Here is an 18,667-nt window from a genome sequence, read left to right as displayed (position 1 = left end):
ACAACCAAAATACCATCAAAACACTACAATAATGCATGCAATGAACATTCATTTAACAACATAAGACGTAACACAAAAACTTAATGCACATATCTGATAAAAAATAATTAAGAAACAGTATTTTAAATGAAAAACCATTAAATGTGACCAAAAATGCACAAAGCAGACCAATTTATACACAACTCTCTATGAAACATTTTATTTTAACAGATTTATAATTACAAGAAATGTTATGATTAGTGTCATTCCACAACTAGGTGTTAAAGTAAAACACCTAAAAGTACTTTAGCGCTGATCACAAATTCTATGTAAACTTATTTTACAAGATCAGAAACGTACAGTAAATAAGCAATAATGCTACTGAACATACCATTATTTACAGCATCAGAGATTTACAGTACAATAATAGCAGGTGCATAGCAGAAGAGGATCTCTTTCCAGAAATGGATTATATAAACCAGCATTTATAAGGTGATGAATAATCACAGAAGTGAAATGGATTTTGAGTGTCAAATGGATTTTGCATAGATAATCAATTACTACCAGACATTATTATTTATTGCCGGGCAATAAGACAATCATCACAGTCCATTCAACCACATTCAGTAGCACTGCTCAATGACTAAACGCTGACCACCTCAATATGCAAATATATGTGCCATATTTTTGGCCAAATATTTTATTATTAATGCCTTCATTTGTTGATTCTCAGATGGAACAGAGTAAAGCAAAGCAAAAAGCTAAAGCAAAGTATACCTGCTAAGAAAAAAAACTCAAATGCTGCAATCCTGAACCCTCAAAACCCATTTCAGCTCTCCAAACTTAAGAGAACCGAACCGCATATGCACAAAATTAAAAGACACACATATTTGATATGTAATTCGAATCAAATGCTACATCCATAACACTTGGTACAATGGTATAAGAATTCAACCCACGACATTCACAAATAGGTTTAAGGCAAAAAATGAATACAGCAGACTTTGCCCTGAGCAGGACACTGTAAAAAAGCAGATCATATCAATGTTGATTTGTTTGGCTCAAATAAAAGTCAAAAATCCCGGCTGGTGCTGATAAAGGAGCATTTGTGATGAGTATTAATTCAGCTAATCTCATTGAGACCTACACTTTCATATCCTCAAAGGAAGTTATTACAACCGGTGGCATGATTGTTCAAAATCAAATAAGACCGTTTTTATGGGAAAAAAACAAAACAAATATTCTATAGATACTGTATGTCTATATACTGGAAATTACACTAATATACATTTTACAGACACTGAGGTGTATAATTAGGGAGACAAACAGTAAACGCAATGCTAAAATGCTAAAGAACATCCCTAAACAGACTCAAAGTATTTAAAGACCTCATGAAATGACAGTTTACTTTTCTATGTTGAATTGTTCGTCCAAGTCATGTTGGAATGATTGTATTTACACCACCATGAAGTTATAATTACCAGGATTTTCTTAAGCTCCAACTTCTAAAGTTGGTAATGTGTTTATCAAAGAATCATGGCAGACAGTTTTGTTTTTTAAGAATATTGGCAGTACAGTTAAATGTGACTCCGCTTACATTTCTGCAAAACCGCATTTGACTGCAGTTTCCAGATGAAATGAACACTAGAGGCGCCAGTAAACGCCAACAACTTTTGTTCCTTTTCACACAAATTATGTTTACGGGGCAGATTATTGAAGAATAAATGCTTATTTTTGCATGTTGTCTTGAACAATACTCTGTTATGAATACAGAATACTTTTACCGCAGTGCATTATTTGTAAACTAATATATTTTGTCATTTGCATCACATAATCAGCTCCATACGTGTGGCATTTCTGATGCAGTAAACTTGCTCAGTAGCGCACCTGGTAAAGTACTGCACTTGTAATTAGCAAGCTAAAATGGAATGCTTGCTTCAGTAAATGTGTTTTTATCTCACATTTGCTTTTGTAAACAATATAGGTTAGATTTCATTCATGAAAAGCCACTACATGTACAACAACCAATGTAATAAAACATTGTCACATTTAACTGTTTTGGAGACATTTGAACATGCCATTTAGCATCAGACACTAGACCTTTCGATTTGAAACTGCCATGAAATCTGCTATAACCAACACAATATCATTTTGCAACCATTTTGTATCCACAGGCACATTTTCTTTTTTTTTCATGACACTGTGCTGTTTAATAAATCTGCATCTGCAATGGGGAACAATTATATAGCTTATAGCGCCTCTTATAGACATGTCATGTGAAAAGTGCACAAAAATGTACCCGGAACAATGTATTTCTGGTTTTGCTATTTGCCATTTACACATTTCGGGAAATGTAGGCACAGTCATGTATTTCTTGGGCTCATTTACCACCGTTAACTAGTATTTACTATTGGCTAATGGTGGCAGGTGGTATATTTCATGTGGTCTTTAAATTCATACTCTAGACCGTGAAATATTCTAGCACTTCAGACCTGAGGATATAATAGCCACACTTACACAAAACAATAACATGGACCCCAAAAGCTCAGCTTATCATAAAGCCTAAACCATAAAACAGCAGTATTTTGGTTTGTATTTTGCATCACTAACTGTGGGGAGAAACTGATACAAAGGCAGTGGTTTTACTCTTGAGGATGCAGGGTCAGATTGAACATTTGTCCCTACTTCAGGCAACAACAGAAAATAAAGAGATCTGTGCATATATGCTGTGTAAAGCACTACATAAGCTATTGCTCTTTGATACTACAGGCGTCGTGCTGCTCAAACCCATGCAAAACATTCCAGCGGTCTCTCGTTACACACAAAGCAGGGAGTCCGTTTTGTAAAAACAAAGTCTGTGAAGGTAAAAAGTCAATGCTATGAAACGGATGGTGTAACACACCTCAGAGCACTAGTGACCAGCCATGAGAGTGAACTGTCTGAGCGTGGCCACTGATCTGAGGCCTGCTGGGGTGGTTTTCTGTCCATCCTGCGGATCAGGAACGCCTGCCTGGTTGAGCTCATGGTATGGGACAAGATGTGATCATGTTGGCGGTCTTTCTGCCTCTTCTAAAGAAAACAAATCACAAAATCACTCAATGTGGTAATAATCTACTAGGCCCAAGTCACGAAATGTAATTTAAAAATAAAACAAAATCTGTACTTTTTCAGTACAGTAATATTTAAAAGTACAGGGCCAATTAAGAAAATCTTGCGCACTATTTACTAATCCGTTCACTCGATTTACTAATTTGTTCCCTCGTTTTAAGTAAACTGTGTGCACGAAATAATCCATTCTACTGTCTGCATTCTCATAAATCGATGTAGATGCCTCTCACTTGATTCCATGCAATGCTGCAAGGCTTTCGTGAATGTGTATAACTCATTCCCAACTCTAAATAAAACCCAATTACAGTGTCTCTGTCAATAACATAACAGGTTTATGAGAATGCAGACAGAAAGTGTAACAAATTATTATTTAGTGTGCATGATTTACTTAAATCGAGGGAATGAATTAGTAAATTGTGCACACGATTGACATTTTTTGCCCACTGCATGTCATGTACAAAAGAATAAGATCAGTATAAGATCAGTTTGGGAAAAAAATAAAAAAATAAAATTTAAAGATGACATTTATAATCTTATAAAAGATTTCTATTTAAAATAAATGCAGCTATTTTGAACTTTCTATTCATCAAAGAATCATGAAAAAATAAAATGAATCACGGCTTCCTCAAAAATATGAAGCAGCACAACTGTTTTTAACATTGATAATGATAATAAATGTTTCTTGAGCAGCAAATCAGCATATTAGAATGATTCCATGTGACGCTGAAGACTGGAGTAATGATGCTGAAAATTCAGCTTTGATCACAGGAATAAATTACATTTTACAGTATATTCACATAGAAAACAACATTTCACAATATTGCTGTATTTTTAATTCAGTACAGTGCAGCACCGTACAATACAATACAATACAGTAATTCAATTTTTCATTTTTTTCATTTGTTTTAACCATAATCTAAAACAAGCCATAACTTTCACAAGACAAAATCATGTAAATGATTAGAGTGCTGAGTTTAACCTGTAGGTGAAGGTGAGTCAATGTCGGCAGAGAAATGGTCGCTCCCTAATGCTGCAATAGAGCTCCTGGGTCGAATGCACCTCTCACCAGAGAAACTTCTGCGTAGTAATGCCTATATCAGCACAAAAACAAAAATCAATCTGACCAGTGACACCCAGGCACAAGAAACATTTGGAGCATCTCAGTATTGTATGTATGAATGCGGTTAGCTGGTGTACCTTGCGTGTCAGCGGGCTGCTGGGGGCCGAAGCGCTGCTGTATAAACTCAGGCTGGAGTTGGATCTGCTGACGGTCAGGCCTTTAGCGCTGCCTCTGCGGCCCGACGCCTCGAACACGTCCGGAGAGAGATACTTCTCCTTTATTTTCAGGTTTGTGCGTCCCTTTACTGTGTGTGCAGAAGGAACGATGCATAAAAGTCTTTACTAAACTAAAGTGTGACCCATTAGGTAATATTACACAGAAAATAGCAAGATCTTCCAAGCTGTCAGCATATTGTTTGTCCTCTGATTTCATCTACAATAAGCAGGTTTTGAATAAGTGTGAGATATTCACCTCTACAGGGGTCATTCTTTACTAGAAACTCATCTAATGCTGTCCATCCACCACCAACTCGAACCATCAGAGTGCTTCTGAGAATACGAACCATCCGCAACTGCTGAGAGTCTCCAAACTGGTCAAAATCACAGAAATATCATCAGGCATGTAGTCATGAATATATAGCTGTGCCGCCCCATTTACACCTGGTATTAACATCTGCTTTGAGCATTTGGATGGCACTAAGGCTGTGTGTGTATACACTTGTTGGTTCTGGTTTTAGTCCATTTAGTCCTGGGCTGCGTTTCTCAAAAGCATTGTGAGATAAGTTGATCTTAAGGACCATTGGTGGCAGTAGATCTTACAATGTACTTAGGCTTGTAACGCTTTTGGGAAACGTAGCCCTGGTTTGTTTAACATTCACACCAGATATGCTTGTACATTCTGTCCTTTTTACGGTTGAATCTTGTGACATCATGTCCTGTTTTTGCTTCTTTTAGATGTCTTTGGTCCGTGTTGCATTCATATATCAGTCGAACCGCACCAGAATTGTGATCAGATCAGCCAAGACCAGGTGTTAATATCAGGTATAAACAGGATTATGTGTACTGAGAATAGAATTCCACTTACCCTGTAGCGATTTGCGCTTATTTGCTCTACTTGATATCTCTTTGGACAGTTGCATTGAGAGACCTGACGACTCACCTGCAGAATTGAGGTTTTTGTTAGTCGTCTTACAGAAATACTCAGTGCAGGTAAGAATGTAAAACAGAGCGACACATACCTCCTCATTGATTTGGTCTGCATCTATTGTCTTTCTGTAAGGGTCTCGGCTTGGATGGAGGGCACTCACAAATTCATAGTAGTCAATAAATCCATCACCGTTTACATCAAATATGTTAGCAACCGCAGTCATTTCCAGGGAGTTGGTGGGAAATTCTGTACAGATGCAAAGTCAAATATTGCAAACAGTTACATATACAGTATACCCATACGACAAGGCGATATGAAATTTTCACATACGTGTATTCTCTGGGTGGACGAAGATATGCTTATAACATATATAAAAGCATGTACATATATTAATGATATCTATATGATAATATTTATGTAGTATTATATGATGCAAAGATCTATGTCAGCAATATATGTACGCATATATATATATATATATACTGTATATAGAGAGTATATATATATATATATATATATATATATAAATAATGTAAATACGTCTCTTTTTATATTTACTCATAATATCAACATGTATTGACTGGTTTTAGGATGGACATAAAAAAATAGTAAAATGTATCATGTATGTATTGCATATATTTCATATAAACATGAAATTGTTCCAATTTCTAATATTTTTCATATATGTTTTTAATTCATATGACAGTTTCATATATTGAAATGTAATACATGTACATATGTACATGTATATTTTTTCCTTATGGGTGTTCACCCAAACAACTTCATGCAAAAAAAATCAGCAACCAAGAGTTTTAATGCTCACTAGAGGCCAGAACGCTGTCGATGAACTCCTTGTGAGTGATTCGTCCATCCTGATCTCGATCGATGCTACGAAAAACATCCAGTATCCGGGATTTGAGGTGACTTATCCACTGCATGTATCTTTTCCGCCAGAAGTTGAAGTCAAAATTAGCAAACTCCTCCAGCTGCACGTGCCAAAGAGACAGTTCTTAGACAGCCATATGGATTCAAACACAGGTTGTTTTATCAAAGCTACAGCGCAGTCATGGTCACCTCTTTCAGCCTCTGCAGATGTTCCTCTAGTCTGCTCTGTCTGCCGTGGGCCAGGAGCCAGAGTTTCCTCCACTGACTCACCAGCTGACTCATCATGGGTGTCTGAGGGTCCAGCTTCTCCAGTGGAAGAGGCACTGACGGCGGGGGCTTCGCTGTGCCTCTCCTCTCTGTGCATCAATACAATCCACAGAGATTACAGCCGAATACATGCACGCAATAATCACAGCAACGAATCACACCGATTCTTTACTCACTTGCTGGTGCTTTGCGGCTGGGGGAAACCTGCTGCTTGGGAACCAGCTTGTGTTTACAGGATTTTGTGGCGTTTTCAATTTCTGGTACCTTCCCTTTCATCTCAATCATGAAATCCTTAAAAAGGAAACAGCAAGATTTCTTGACTTTGAACCTGCATCATGGTTTTGGTTTTTTAGAGGCGGGTCTGCTCTGATTTTTTAATTGTGGGTTTGTGCGTGTCTATGTTTTCATATTTTCCATTTTCATTTTAATATGTCTATATAGTTTTTATTCATATTCATTTCAGTTTTAGTTTTAGATATTTTATCACGTTAAGCTAAATGAAAATGAGAAAATTTATTTTATTTTAGTTAACATTTATTTTATTTCATGTAACAAAACTGCAAAACAGTTTTTTATGGTTTTAGTTAACTAATAACTGTGATGTACATATGCATGTGATGGAATTTTTTTTTGAAATATTGTGGATCAATACTGATTTTTGTTTGAGACAAAGAACAAAACAGGAAACAGTGTTTTTAAACATAAAAACTTGACAGGACCTTCAGGATGAAAACTGATGCTGATTTTTGCCTGATTTTATAAAGGTTTTTGAAGTAGAAAACTGTATTTTTAAAATGAACCTCTTCCTTCTGTCAGGATAAAGTAGTGATAGTTGTAAATACTTACATTTTATTTATGTTTTTGCTTTTCTTAAAGGGACAGTTCACTCCAAAATGAAAATTCTGTCATCATGTACTCAGCTTTATGTCGTTCCAAAATTGCATGACTTTTTTCTCAGCAGAAGAATGTAAGTCATACAGGTTTGAAATGACATAAGTGAGTAAATGAGGACAGAATTGTCATCTATTTGTTTTAAGTTTAATGTGAATAGGTTGTTATTGGCTATTATTACCGTGTGCTGAGTGATGAGATCTGCTGTGAGCTCTAGGTCTTCAGGCAGCGGCTCCTGCTCCTTCAGATTGAGAGACTCTTCAGCGGAGGAGATCCAGTCCAGTAATCGCTGTATCTCCTCTCTCTCAGCCTCGAGAGCAGACAGTGTGGTCTGGATCCTCTCGGCCTGCTGCTTCGCCCACGTCTGGACCTGAGCCATGAAATTACACATATAACACGCACACGCACATACACACACACACACACACATATATATATATATATATATATATTATCAAGTCAAAGGTCTTTTAGTATAATTGTACAAACGTCTGCCTTCAGTTCGTGCTTCATGTGTCTTTTTGCTGTCAAATCTTTACTAATTTTTATAAAGTAAGTGTAAGAATAACATTCATATTGTAGTAATATTTGAAAATGAACACTTACTGGAGTAAAGCAGCTCAGCTTTACTTGATTATACGGACATCTTTTTTTTTTTTTGGAAAAATCAGTGAGTCTCAAATATGATCATCAGGCTTTTGGAAAATGTTTATTTGTTCATTTCTCAATTATCATCGTGTTGCATTGCATTATACGTGTTGATAATCAAACTAAGCATTTCAATATCATCTTACTAAGACTAATTATTGGAGATATAGAGTGATATTTATCTGATGTACTGTTATAAACATCTTATTGATTTACATGACAAGATATTTATTTTTGTTTTAATTTTACAGAACTATATTTCATCACTTCAATTATCATGCCTTTATAGAAAAATGAATGAGACTTCCAGAACCCGATGGTTTTGCTCAATCACAACTGTCAACAGATTTCAACTAATTAATATCTAGTAATCATCGTCTAACTCGACTCACCTCTTCATAGCGAGTCTTTGTGATGCTGATCCATGATTTGATGGTGATGACCGAGTCTGGATGGCAGGAGGACAGTATCTCCTCACCCAGTTTGTGAATGTTCTCCAGCGCCGTCTGCTGAGCGTTCAAGGAACTCATCGACTCCTGCAGATCACAAAGACAATGTCATGAAACTCACATGACACCAATCTCTGGAGTAATAAATGAGTCCAGGTCCACAGTACCTGATGACAGGTACGAAATGCCAGAAGAGCCTCCTCTTCCTCAGGCAGCACTCCGTACTTCAGGACCCTCTCAACATCAGAAAGATGATCCAGGAAAGAGTGAACCATTCCATCGAACTCTTCTGCCTGAGAACAAATGTGTTGGGATTATCCAATATGCCTGAATATACAATCTGAATGTGTATGGTAAAAAAAAAATGTACAGTGACATTTCAGTATTAACAAACTTCATACTTTTTGAATTTGTTTTTATTTTTATATTTTGTTTTCATTTAATTGTAGTTTTAGTCATTTGTGTGTTTTAGTCATTTCTATTAGTTTTTGCTTTTTTAAATGTACAGTATTCCAGTTTTAGATATTTTGGTACTTCAACTATAAGAAAATTATAGACTTTTTGCCTTCACAGCTAACTGAAATAATATATATATATATATTCACACACACACAAAATATATACAGGTGCATCTCAATAAATTAGAATGTTGTGGAAAAGTTCATTTATTTCAGTAATTCAACTCAAATTGTGAAACTCGTGTATTAAATAAATTCAGTGCGCACAGACTGAAGTAGTTTAAGTCTTTGGTTCTTTTAATTGTGATGATTTTGGCTCACATTTAACAAAAACCCACCAATTCACTCTCAACAAATTAGAATATGGTGACATGCCAATCAGCTCATCAACTCAAAACACCTGCAAAGGTTTCCTGAGGCTTCAAAATGGTCTCTCAGTTTGGTTCACTAGGCTACACAATCATGGGGAAGACATTCATTGCCGAAGAAGCTGGCTGTTTACAGAGTGCTGTATCCAAGCAAGTTAACAGAAAGTTGAGTGGAAGGAAAAAGTGTGGAAGAAAAAGATGCACAACCAACCGAGAGAACCGCAGCCTTATGAGGATTGCCCACACTGCCAAAAGCACCAAAAGTTGGTTAAATGACCATGGTGTTGGTGTGCTTGACTGGCCAGCAAACTCACCAGACCTGAACCACATAGATTCTATTGTCAAGAGGAAAACGAGAAACAAGAGACCAAAAAAAGCAGATGAGCTGAAGGCCACTGTCAAAGAAACCTGGGCTTCCATACCACCTCAGCAGTGCCACAAACTGATCACCTCCATGCCACGCCGAATTGAGGCAGTAATTAAAGCAAAAGGAGCCCCTACCAAGTATTGAGTACATATACAGTAAATGAACATACTTTCCAGAAGGCCAACAATTCACTAAAAATGTTTTTTATTGGTCTTATGAAGTATTCTAATTTGTTGAGAGTGAATTGGTGGGTTTTTGTTAAATGTGAGCCAAAATCATCACAATTAAAAGAACCAAAGACTGAAACTACTTCAGTCTGTGTGCATTGAATTTATTTAATACACGAGTTTCACAATTTGAGTTGAATTACTGAAATAAATGAACTTTTCCACGACATTCTAATTTATTGAGATGCACCTGTATACATATATATATACACACACACACACACACACACAATATATATATATATATATATATATAATTTTTATTTTTATTTTTTTTTCTCTGTAGTGTGCAATATGTTGGAATTATCAAATATGTCCGAATGTACCTCACAAATGTTCATCACCATAAAAATGTACATTGTTATTTTAGTATTACTATACTTTGTAATTATCAATATTTATTAATGTTTTTTTTTTATGTTTTAATGTTTAAGTTTCAGTACTTTGTGTATTTTAGTCATTTTTATTATTTTTTGCTTTTTAAAATATCTTTAAATTTTGATTTCAGTTTTAGTTTTTGTAATTAGTCATTTAGAAACAAACAAACAAAAAAAGACATTTTGACCTTGCAACTAACTGAATATTCAATTGTATTTATGTTAACAGTAGCAACACTACAGTACCTTGAATGTTATGTAAGTGCTTGGGATTAAAGTGCCAGCTAAATGCATAAATGTAACTATAAGTGTTTGTGAATGAAGGTCCCATGATTATCAGTGGCGTGTGCTGGTACCTGTTGCAGCGCGGCCTCTAGTCGAGTCTGTCTGGACACAGAGAGTTTGCACACGGCCTCCCAGCGGCCCTCCAGCTCCTCCATCTGCTCCTGCAGCCAGCGGGCATCGGCCGTGCTGCTCCGTGTCAGATCCCTGACCGAGCGCTTCAGCGTGCGGATACAGCTGGCACGCTTCCCGAACTCCCGCTGAAACACCTGCGCATCAGAGGAGGTGCAGAGCTCACCTACAGCACACTATACACTACCTATAACACACTGACTTCATATGTGACCCGTGCTGGCAAAATGAGTGTGAATGCACACGGCCTAATTTTGTACATGCAAAAAAAATTTAAAATGTTGATTTTGGTCAAATTTGAGGTTTTCACAAAAATGAGTCAATTAAGCCCTTGTCTAGCGATCCCAATGCTCCAAATAGTGTTTAAACATCTAAAATGATCTTTATTTGTATATGTTTTCTGAGAGGAGTACCCTTTTCTCTGCTCGCTTCTTGCACTGCTGCTGATTATGTCTCATTAATGTTAATCTAACAATAAAAGACATTGCTGCTCTTGATTGAACTGCTTTTGTGGTTTTAATAATCAGTTTATTTGTAATGAACACACTGAAGTGATTTTTTGATTATTTGTTTTTCTTACGTGAATGCTTTTGTTTAGATGTAACATGAAAAAAAGTAATACACTACACTTGTTTCTTTCATCTGTTCTTATTTATAACAACAAAGATAAAATAAAAACAGCTATATTGTGATTATTAATATAGTAATGATTATTAAGAAAAGAATTGGAGGAAAAGATGCAATGTTGCTTGGTGTTTTTGCTTAGGAACCTTCAGAAAACTTTGATTTTTCTCAAAATGGACTTTGCTGACTTCATCGACTTCAAACGTCTGTAGCTCAGTCATTTTTTGTCAGATTCCAACATTAATCATTTGGAAGGTCTTCTAATGGAGAATGTAAATAACTCAGATTTTAAAATTTGCTCGTTGTGACTCATTTTGCCAGCACAGGTCACATATATATATATATATGTCGTAGTCGTGCTGTACCTTGTGCTTGTCAATCAGATTGTTGACCAGGTCTTTTTCACCGCAGACAGGCACATCTTCAGCCAGCTGTGGCTCGGCTCTGTACAGCCAATCATTAAGAGCCTGCAGAGCGTCAGTGAATCTGCCTGAAAACAGCAGAGCCTCTTCCAGCTTGTGTTGCCTTGGGACAGAAAAGCAGAGTTTAGAGCTCAGAAACAGACTCACAGCGCACTACAGAGGAGAACTGGCCCCCGACTGAGCCTGGTTTCTCCCAAGGTTTTTTTCTCCATTCTGTCACCGATGGAGTTTTGGTTGCTTGCCGCTGTCACCTCTGGCTTGCTTAGTTGGAGACACTTCATTTCCAGCGATATCGTCGACTTGCACAGATACTATTAGAACTGAACTGAGCTGAACGATGACATCATTGAATTCAATAATGAAATGCCTTTAACTGAAAATTGAGTGTTTAATCTTATCATTTTACATTATTGACACTATTTTCCTATTTTGATATTGGAAAGTTGCTTTGACACAATTTGTATTGTTAAAAGCGCTATATAAATAAAGGTGACTTGACTTGACAGAGCTCCTGTCTGCTCACCTCTCGCTGGATTTGCCGCTGATGGTGTCCCACGAGTCTCTGAGCTCAGACACCATGTTCTCCAGGTGCTGCGTGTCTTCAGGACTCTGGGCTTTCTCTTGCAGCGAGCGGCCACTCTTCAGACAGGCCTCGTACATCGGCCGCTTCGAGCGGAGCAGTTTCTGGAACTCCTGAAAACATACAAATTCACCTTATAAATGAACTGATGCAATTGACTGCTTCTGTGGTGAAATTTCCAGTGTGGTTTACACTTTCTTTATATACTTCACTGTCAAGTTTTACTTTAATGAGGGTTTTTACAGCAACTTTTAACGGGTGCCATCATCAGAAATAACTCCTTAAGAATCTATCCATCCATTAGTTTTTCATGGAAACCACTCACAATTCTGAGCTTCTCGTAGTTCTTTGTTTCTCGTAGTTCAGAGTTTATATTTAACAATTCAGAAATATTTTCTCTGAATTCTGAGTTTATATCTCACAATTTTATTTTATTTTTTGCCAAAGAATAAGAAATAAAAAGGCTATTGCAACTTTTTATCTCACTGCTTTGATATATTTTCTCACATTTGCAAGTTTACGTCTCGCAACTCTGAATTTATATCTGACAATTTGACAGAGTTTATATCTTGCAATATATACTGCTATATATCAGAGTAGAGATGCACCGATACTAAATTTCTCAGCCAATACGATAGCCAGTAACAGATACCGAGTTTAGTTTTCTTTGGGTTAGTTTACCCAAGTTAGTTTACTCAAGACTTGAGCTTTTCTTTGGGTTAGTTCACCCAAAAATGGAAATTAGCCCATGATTTACTCACCCTCAAGGCATTCTAGGTGTATATGACTTTCTTCTTTCAGATGAATCCAATCGGAGTTATATTAAAAATGGTCCTGGCTCTTCTAAGCTCTATCACTGCAGTGGGTGGGTGTTTCTGTTATTACACAGTCCAAATCACATAAAATAAAGTGCGTGAATCCATAAAAAAATGTGCCTCACATGGCTCCAGGGGTGAATAAAGGCCTCCTGTAGCGAATCTATGCGTTTTTGTAAGAAAAATATCTATATTTCAAACATAATAAACACATCTCTCTCACTTCAACTGTCATAAGCGGAAGCCGTTCCGGCAGATGACGTACGACGTTAGCATTGCGTGATTAGTGACGAATGCAGAGAGAGAACAAAACAAAACACCGGTCACGAATTAGAAGTACAAACTGAGGATTTGTCAAGAAAAATGTCAGAGGATTTCGATATAAGCCAAGAGGAGACTGGTTTTCCTTTGCTAAAGTAAGGAAACTTTGCTTCCTTTGCTCCTGAAAACAAATGTTGGTTTTTGTGAGACTCACACACACATGCACTGCGCCGGCGTCCTACGTCATCCGCCGGAAAGACAGCCTCTTGTGAACGCGCGTACGACAGTTAGCGGAAGCTACACAAAACTGTTTATATCATTTTAAATATGGATATTTTTTTGTTCCAAAAACGCATTGATTCGCTACAGGAGGCCTTTATTCATCCCCCGGAGCCATGTGAGGCACGTTCGTTATGGATTCGCGCCCTTTATTTTACGTGTTTTAGACTGTGTAACAGAAACACCCGCTGACTGCAGTGATAGAGCTTAGAAGAGCCAGGACAATTTTGAATATTACTCCAATTGGATTCATCTGAAAGAAGAAAGTCATATACACCTAGGATGCCTTGAGGGTGAGTAAATCAGGGGCTAATTTTCATTTTTGGGTGAACTAACCGTTTAAGGGGGAAAAAAATTCTCCCAACTAATACTGTAAACTATACATAGAACCCTCTCATTTGGTACATAATATTAGAGGTTAAAATTATTAACAAAACTATTACATTCAATGCCATTTATTTTTCAGATATAATAATCACACTCAAATAAAAATGTTTGTATACAACTCAATTGCACATAAGTTCGTTTTCATAAAAACTTGACTTCATGGCAGATTTATTGAAATATAAATATGTAATTAATAGTAAATAAGCCCCCACTAGTGTTTTTATAGCTAACTAACAAACTTGGATAACTTTCCTGAGGTAAATGCAATGCTACCCAGCAGGCACACAACATCATAAGACGTTGATATTTGGTTAAATTTTGGTTGTGACAGCGGGTGACCAAAATTCTATGTCAGTTCAACGTCTAATGTCAATGATAATTTGATGTCCAATACCAACGTCAGCCGATACTGATATTTGTTGTTTTTAGGTTGTGTAACCAAAATCCAACATTAAGTCAAATTGCCGTCAAATACTGACGTCAACCCGATTTTCATTCTTAACCAAAATGCAATCTGTCCAACTTCAACCTGACGTTATATTGACGTCCTCTGCCTGCTGAGAAGTGACACTATTATGTGACGTCTTTCTTTCGGTTGAAACGCTGATTGAGCAACTACACTGTGTGCAGAATTATTAGGCAAGTTGATATTCTGGTCATATTTTTTTTCCAAGAACATTTTACCAATTCCAAATCACATCAATCTCAATAACTACTATCGATTTTGTATTTAATCATTTATAAGTGATATATAATTGTCCATGAAGGCTGAAAGTTTAAACTAAACTGAGCTAGACAATGCCATCTCTGAATTCAATAATGAAATGCTTTTAACTGAAAATTTTGTGTTTAATCTTATCATTATACATTACTGACACTCTATCCTCCAATTTGATACTGTTAAGTGCTTTGACACAATCTGTATTGTTAAAAGCGCTATATAAATAAAAGTGACTTGACTTGACTTTGTTTTCCAAATTGCCTTTCTGAAAGAGCTTCTTGGCACTCTGTGAGGCTAATTGCTAAAGCTATCATTGTCTCTGTCTGTTTTCACTGCTGCTGCCTTCAAGTGATACCAGAATGATCGTGAATAGGAACGTGGTAGTTAAAAGTTACATGTGAAAGTAATGGGAATCGATCGCTTGAAGTAGTCGAGCTCATAATCAGAAGTGGGACTTATAAAGTTTGTGATAGCATGAGACCAGCTATGTTGTTATTTTTATCCCGCCGTTCTCCCTGTCTGTGTAATTCATAAACGCAAATTTATTATGCACAGTATAATCAGATGACTGACTTTGAAACAGAGTATGTTTTCTGTAAAGATAACAGGCTTGTACTAATAGTTCAATGTTTATTTGCAAAGGCTAGCACTGCTAATGGCAAAGCTAGGGCTCTTGAAGCTCCGCCCTCTTCTCCAGGAGTAATAGCTCATTTGCATTTAAAGCAACATACTCAAATCAGCACGTTTTGGCTCATACCCTAAAAGTGGCAATTTTAACAAGCTCTAAATATAATTTCTGTGGGGTATTTTGAGCTAAAACTTCACATATACGCTCTGGGGACATTAGAGACTTATTTTACATCTTGTAAAAAGGGGCATAATAGGTCCGCTTTAAGCAGAGAGTCTACTCTCCAATGACTGCTAGTTGACATGTAGTTGCAAAGTTACTTACTGTTAGTAGAATGTCTAAAGTGGACTATCAAAATAAAATGTTACCCGTTTTTCTGCCACCTTTTGATCGACAGGGTATAATCGGCCCTGATCATCGACTGTTTTTAAGCAATCAGCTGATGGCTGATAGTACAAGTAATTGCTTTATTGGTCGACACCGATTATTGGCCGATACATTGGTGCATTCCTAATTCAATGTCAATCCTACACCATTTTTTAAGGGTACTACAAATTTTTTTTTTTTTTTACAAATACAATGTAAAATATCAAAGAAAACCAAAGTTTTTAGTTTGCCGGAAATGATTTGCAGTGTCAGTGCAGCACTGTCACCTGACCCCAAACTCTCTCACACTGGCCTCAGACCAGCAGACCATCGTCGCTGAGTCCTGAGATGAGAAGTACCTTTTGTTCAGCGAGCTGCTGTTTGATCTCTTCCTGTGACACTGCGATCTCTTTGTGTGTATCCAGCGTCTGTTCAACCTCCGTCATCCAGTCCACCAGTAAGTGCCATGATTCATTGAACTGTGGAGGTGAAAAGCACAGAAGTTTAGTATTGCCAAATGATTTCCTGAGAACAGAGGTCTTTCTGTCAGCGTTGTAGTTCATGAGAGGTCAAAAGCAAATTACAAGTAATACTTCTCTCAAACCAATTCTTATCTCTCTATATAAACAAACTTTGATCGTTTTAGATAAGAAATCCATACACTATCATCAATGTGATATTTAAAAAAAAAAAAAATACAACATTTTAAGTTGGGAAAATTGTATTATATATACAGATTTGTCTTATGTATAAAATTAAACATGGACTATCTCCTCCTGTATTGAGCCAGTTTGTAGCTCCAACTGGTTACAGATTAACGAGAAGTGAAGTAAGAACTGATTGCATAGTCCCTTTAAGAAAAAAGTGCATTTAGTCAAACAGTGTTTTCAGTTAGGGCTGCTCGTGAGTGGAACTCCATCTCAACTTACATTACAAATTTTAATACTTATGCCTCTTTTAAGTTTCACTTAAAGAAGTGGTTAATTGAGAGTCAGTATTGTCAACATAAATTTTACAAACTAAATACTACTGGCGTCTTGTCTTGTCTATTTTACTAGTTGGGATTTTTATGCTATATACATAGGGTTGTTTGGTTGAGTACTGATTGAATGATTACTGCTTCTGTTACTTGTCTGTATGCTTACATTATCTTTGCCTGTATATTGATAATATGGATTAGTGATACACTGTTGGTTATTTTGTCTGACAGTTGGATTGTGTATGCGTTTGAGTGAGCTGGTATATTTCTTTAGGGATGGTATAAAATCTATATGTATTTTGAAACATTTATTTATTATTAGTGCTGTCAAATGATGATTAATCGTGATTAATCACATCCAAAATAAAATTTAGTTTACATAATATATGTGCGTGTACTGTGTATATTTATTATGTATATAAAATCACACAAATACAGTATATATTTTGAAAATATTTACATGTATTTACTTGTATATATTTATATTCATAGAATTTATATTATATATAATATATTTATTATATAAACATAACATATTTTTCTTAAATATATACATGCATGTGTTTGTATTTATATATAAATAATAAATATACACAGTACACACACATATATTATGTGAACAAAAACTTTTATTTTGGATACGATTAATCGCGATTAATCGTTTGACAGTACTATTTATTATGTATCGATTAATTGTTTTATATTTTTAGGGTGACAATTTTACCATAAGTCCAGGGAATGCAGATGCAAAATAGCCTTCTGGCTAATTCTGGCGCATTGTACATTTATGTATTATTGATGTGCATTGTCCCTGTCAAATAAACCTGAAAATAAAATTTTAAAAAACCTGTTTAGCATGTCTTTTGACGTCCTCGAGTGTTTTCCCCCTGTCTGTGCTGTGTTGGAGGAGTTTCTTGTATCGGTCCCGGACGGTCATGATCAGGTTCTGCACCACATCGCAGTCTTCCTTCCTGCTGAGCTCCGACAGACGCATGGCAGCGGTTTCCACACTTGTCTTCCTCTCTCCATAAGACTGCACCTCACCTACCAGCACCTACAGACAACAGGACTGAATCAAACTGACACTCACAGCAGCACACACACACAGACGCAGGTGCAGACGCAGACGCACATACCCTGTGCTCCTGAAGCTGAGCGCAGACGGTGTCCAGGATGAAGCTGGGCGCAGGCAGAGTGTTTATGGTCTCTTCACACTTGGCCATTTTGGTCAGCAGGTCCTGGACATTACTGTTAAACTCCTTTGCAAGTCCAAGTCCCTCTGTTAACTTTGCCTAAAAAAAAATCAGGCATATTATAGTTGACTAAACTAAAACTGTACTTTAAATAAACTGTTACTTTAAATAAAATAAAATTTAACTGTAATAAAACTAAAATAAAATATGAAAATAAAAAATGTCTTAGTTGCCAAAGCAACATTTCTATTTAGCTTATAAAATGAATGTACTAAAATAAAATAAAAATAACTTAAATAAATAAAAATATATATATATAAAAATTATGTAGCCATATTTAAAAAAATAAAATAAAAAATGCTCACAAAAACAAACAAAAATTACTTTAACAATTAAAAAAATATATATATTATATTAAAACAATTTACAACAGTATCTCAATTACACTAATACTATATATGACACTAAACATACACATTTAATACTTTTAATACCATTTCCAAGCAATTCCATATCATAACATTGTATTCCATATCATAACATAAGATTATTTTTAAAACGTTGATGGAAAACGTTATTTTTTATTTATTTATATTTTAAGATTAATCAGTAGACAATTATTTTAATCATTTTACTTTAAAATGTTAATGTCAACAGATCATTCACAGCCACACTTTTGGAGTACATACCATTTTAGTTAATTTGCTTACATTTTACAATAATGTTCATTTTGTCAACATTAGATAACTACATTAGTTATCATGAACT

At 36.0% G+C, this 18,667-nt stretch overlaps 2 protein-coding genes across 5 annotated transcripts in view; both read right to left on the bottom strand.

Moving 5' to 3' along the window:
• Position 1: 1 nt before the first annotated feature.
• Positions 2–17,994, bottom strand: LOC131521414 (microtubule-actin cross-linking factor 1, isoforms 6/7-like). The gene is made up of 18 exons (XM_058746096.1): positions 17,843–17,994; positions 17,554–17,760; positions 16,087–16,206; positions 12,214–12,383; positions 11,634–11,793; positions 10,587–10,781; positions 8,601–8,726; positions 8,377–8,520; positions 7,518–7,706; positions 6,622–6,736; positions 6,368–6,534; positions 6,117–6,279; positions 5,385–5,539; positions 5,231–5,305; positions 4,619–4,736; positions 4,285–4,451; positions 4,067–4,178; positions 2–3,048 (listed from the first exon to the last, which is right to left on the bottom strand). Exons 1-18 carry the CDS (start codon positions 17,927–17,929, stop codon positions 3,023–3,025), a joined length of 2,496 nt encoding a protein of 831 aa, XP_058602079.1. The 5' UTR covers positions 17,930–17,994; the 3' UTR covers positions 2–3,022.
• The window catches only part of macf1b (microtubule actin crosslinking factor 1b), a 32,672-nt gene continuing 31,866 nt past the window's right edge, over positions 17,862–18,667 (bottom strand). For all 4 annotated transcript variants that reach the window (XM_058746089.1, XM_058746090.1, XM_058746091.1 and 1 more), the window contains one exon: positions 17,862–17,998. The gene's annotated coding sequence lies outside the window, so the exon portion shown is untranslated. The remainder of the gene's footprint in view (positions 17,999–18,667) is intronic.

This window comes from Onychostoma macrolepis, chromosome 16, assembly GCF_012432095.1.
Source record: "Onychostoma macrolepis isolate SWU-2019 chromosome 16, ASM1243209v1, whole genome shotgun sequence".
NCBI classification, from domain to species: domain Eukaryota; kingdom Metazoa; phylum Chordata; class Actinopteri; order Cypriniformes; family Cyprinidae; genus Onychostoma; species Onychostoma macrolepis.
This window is presented reverse-complemented; position numbering and strand designations above follow the sequence as displayed.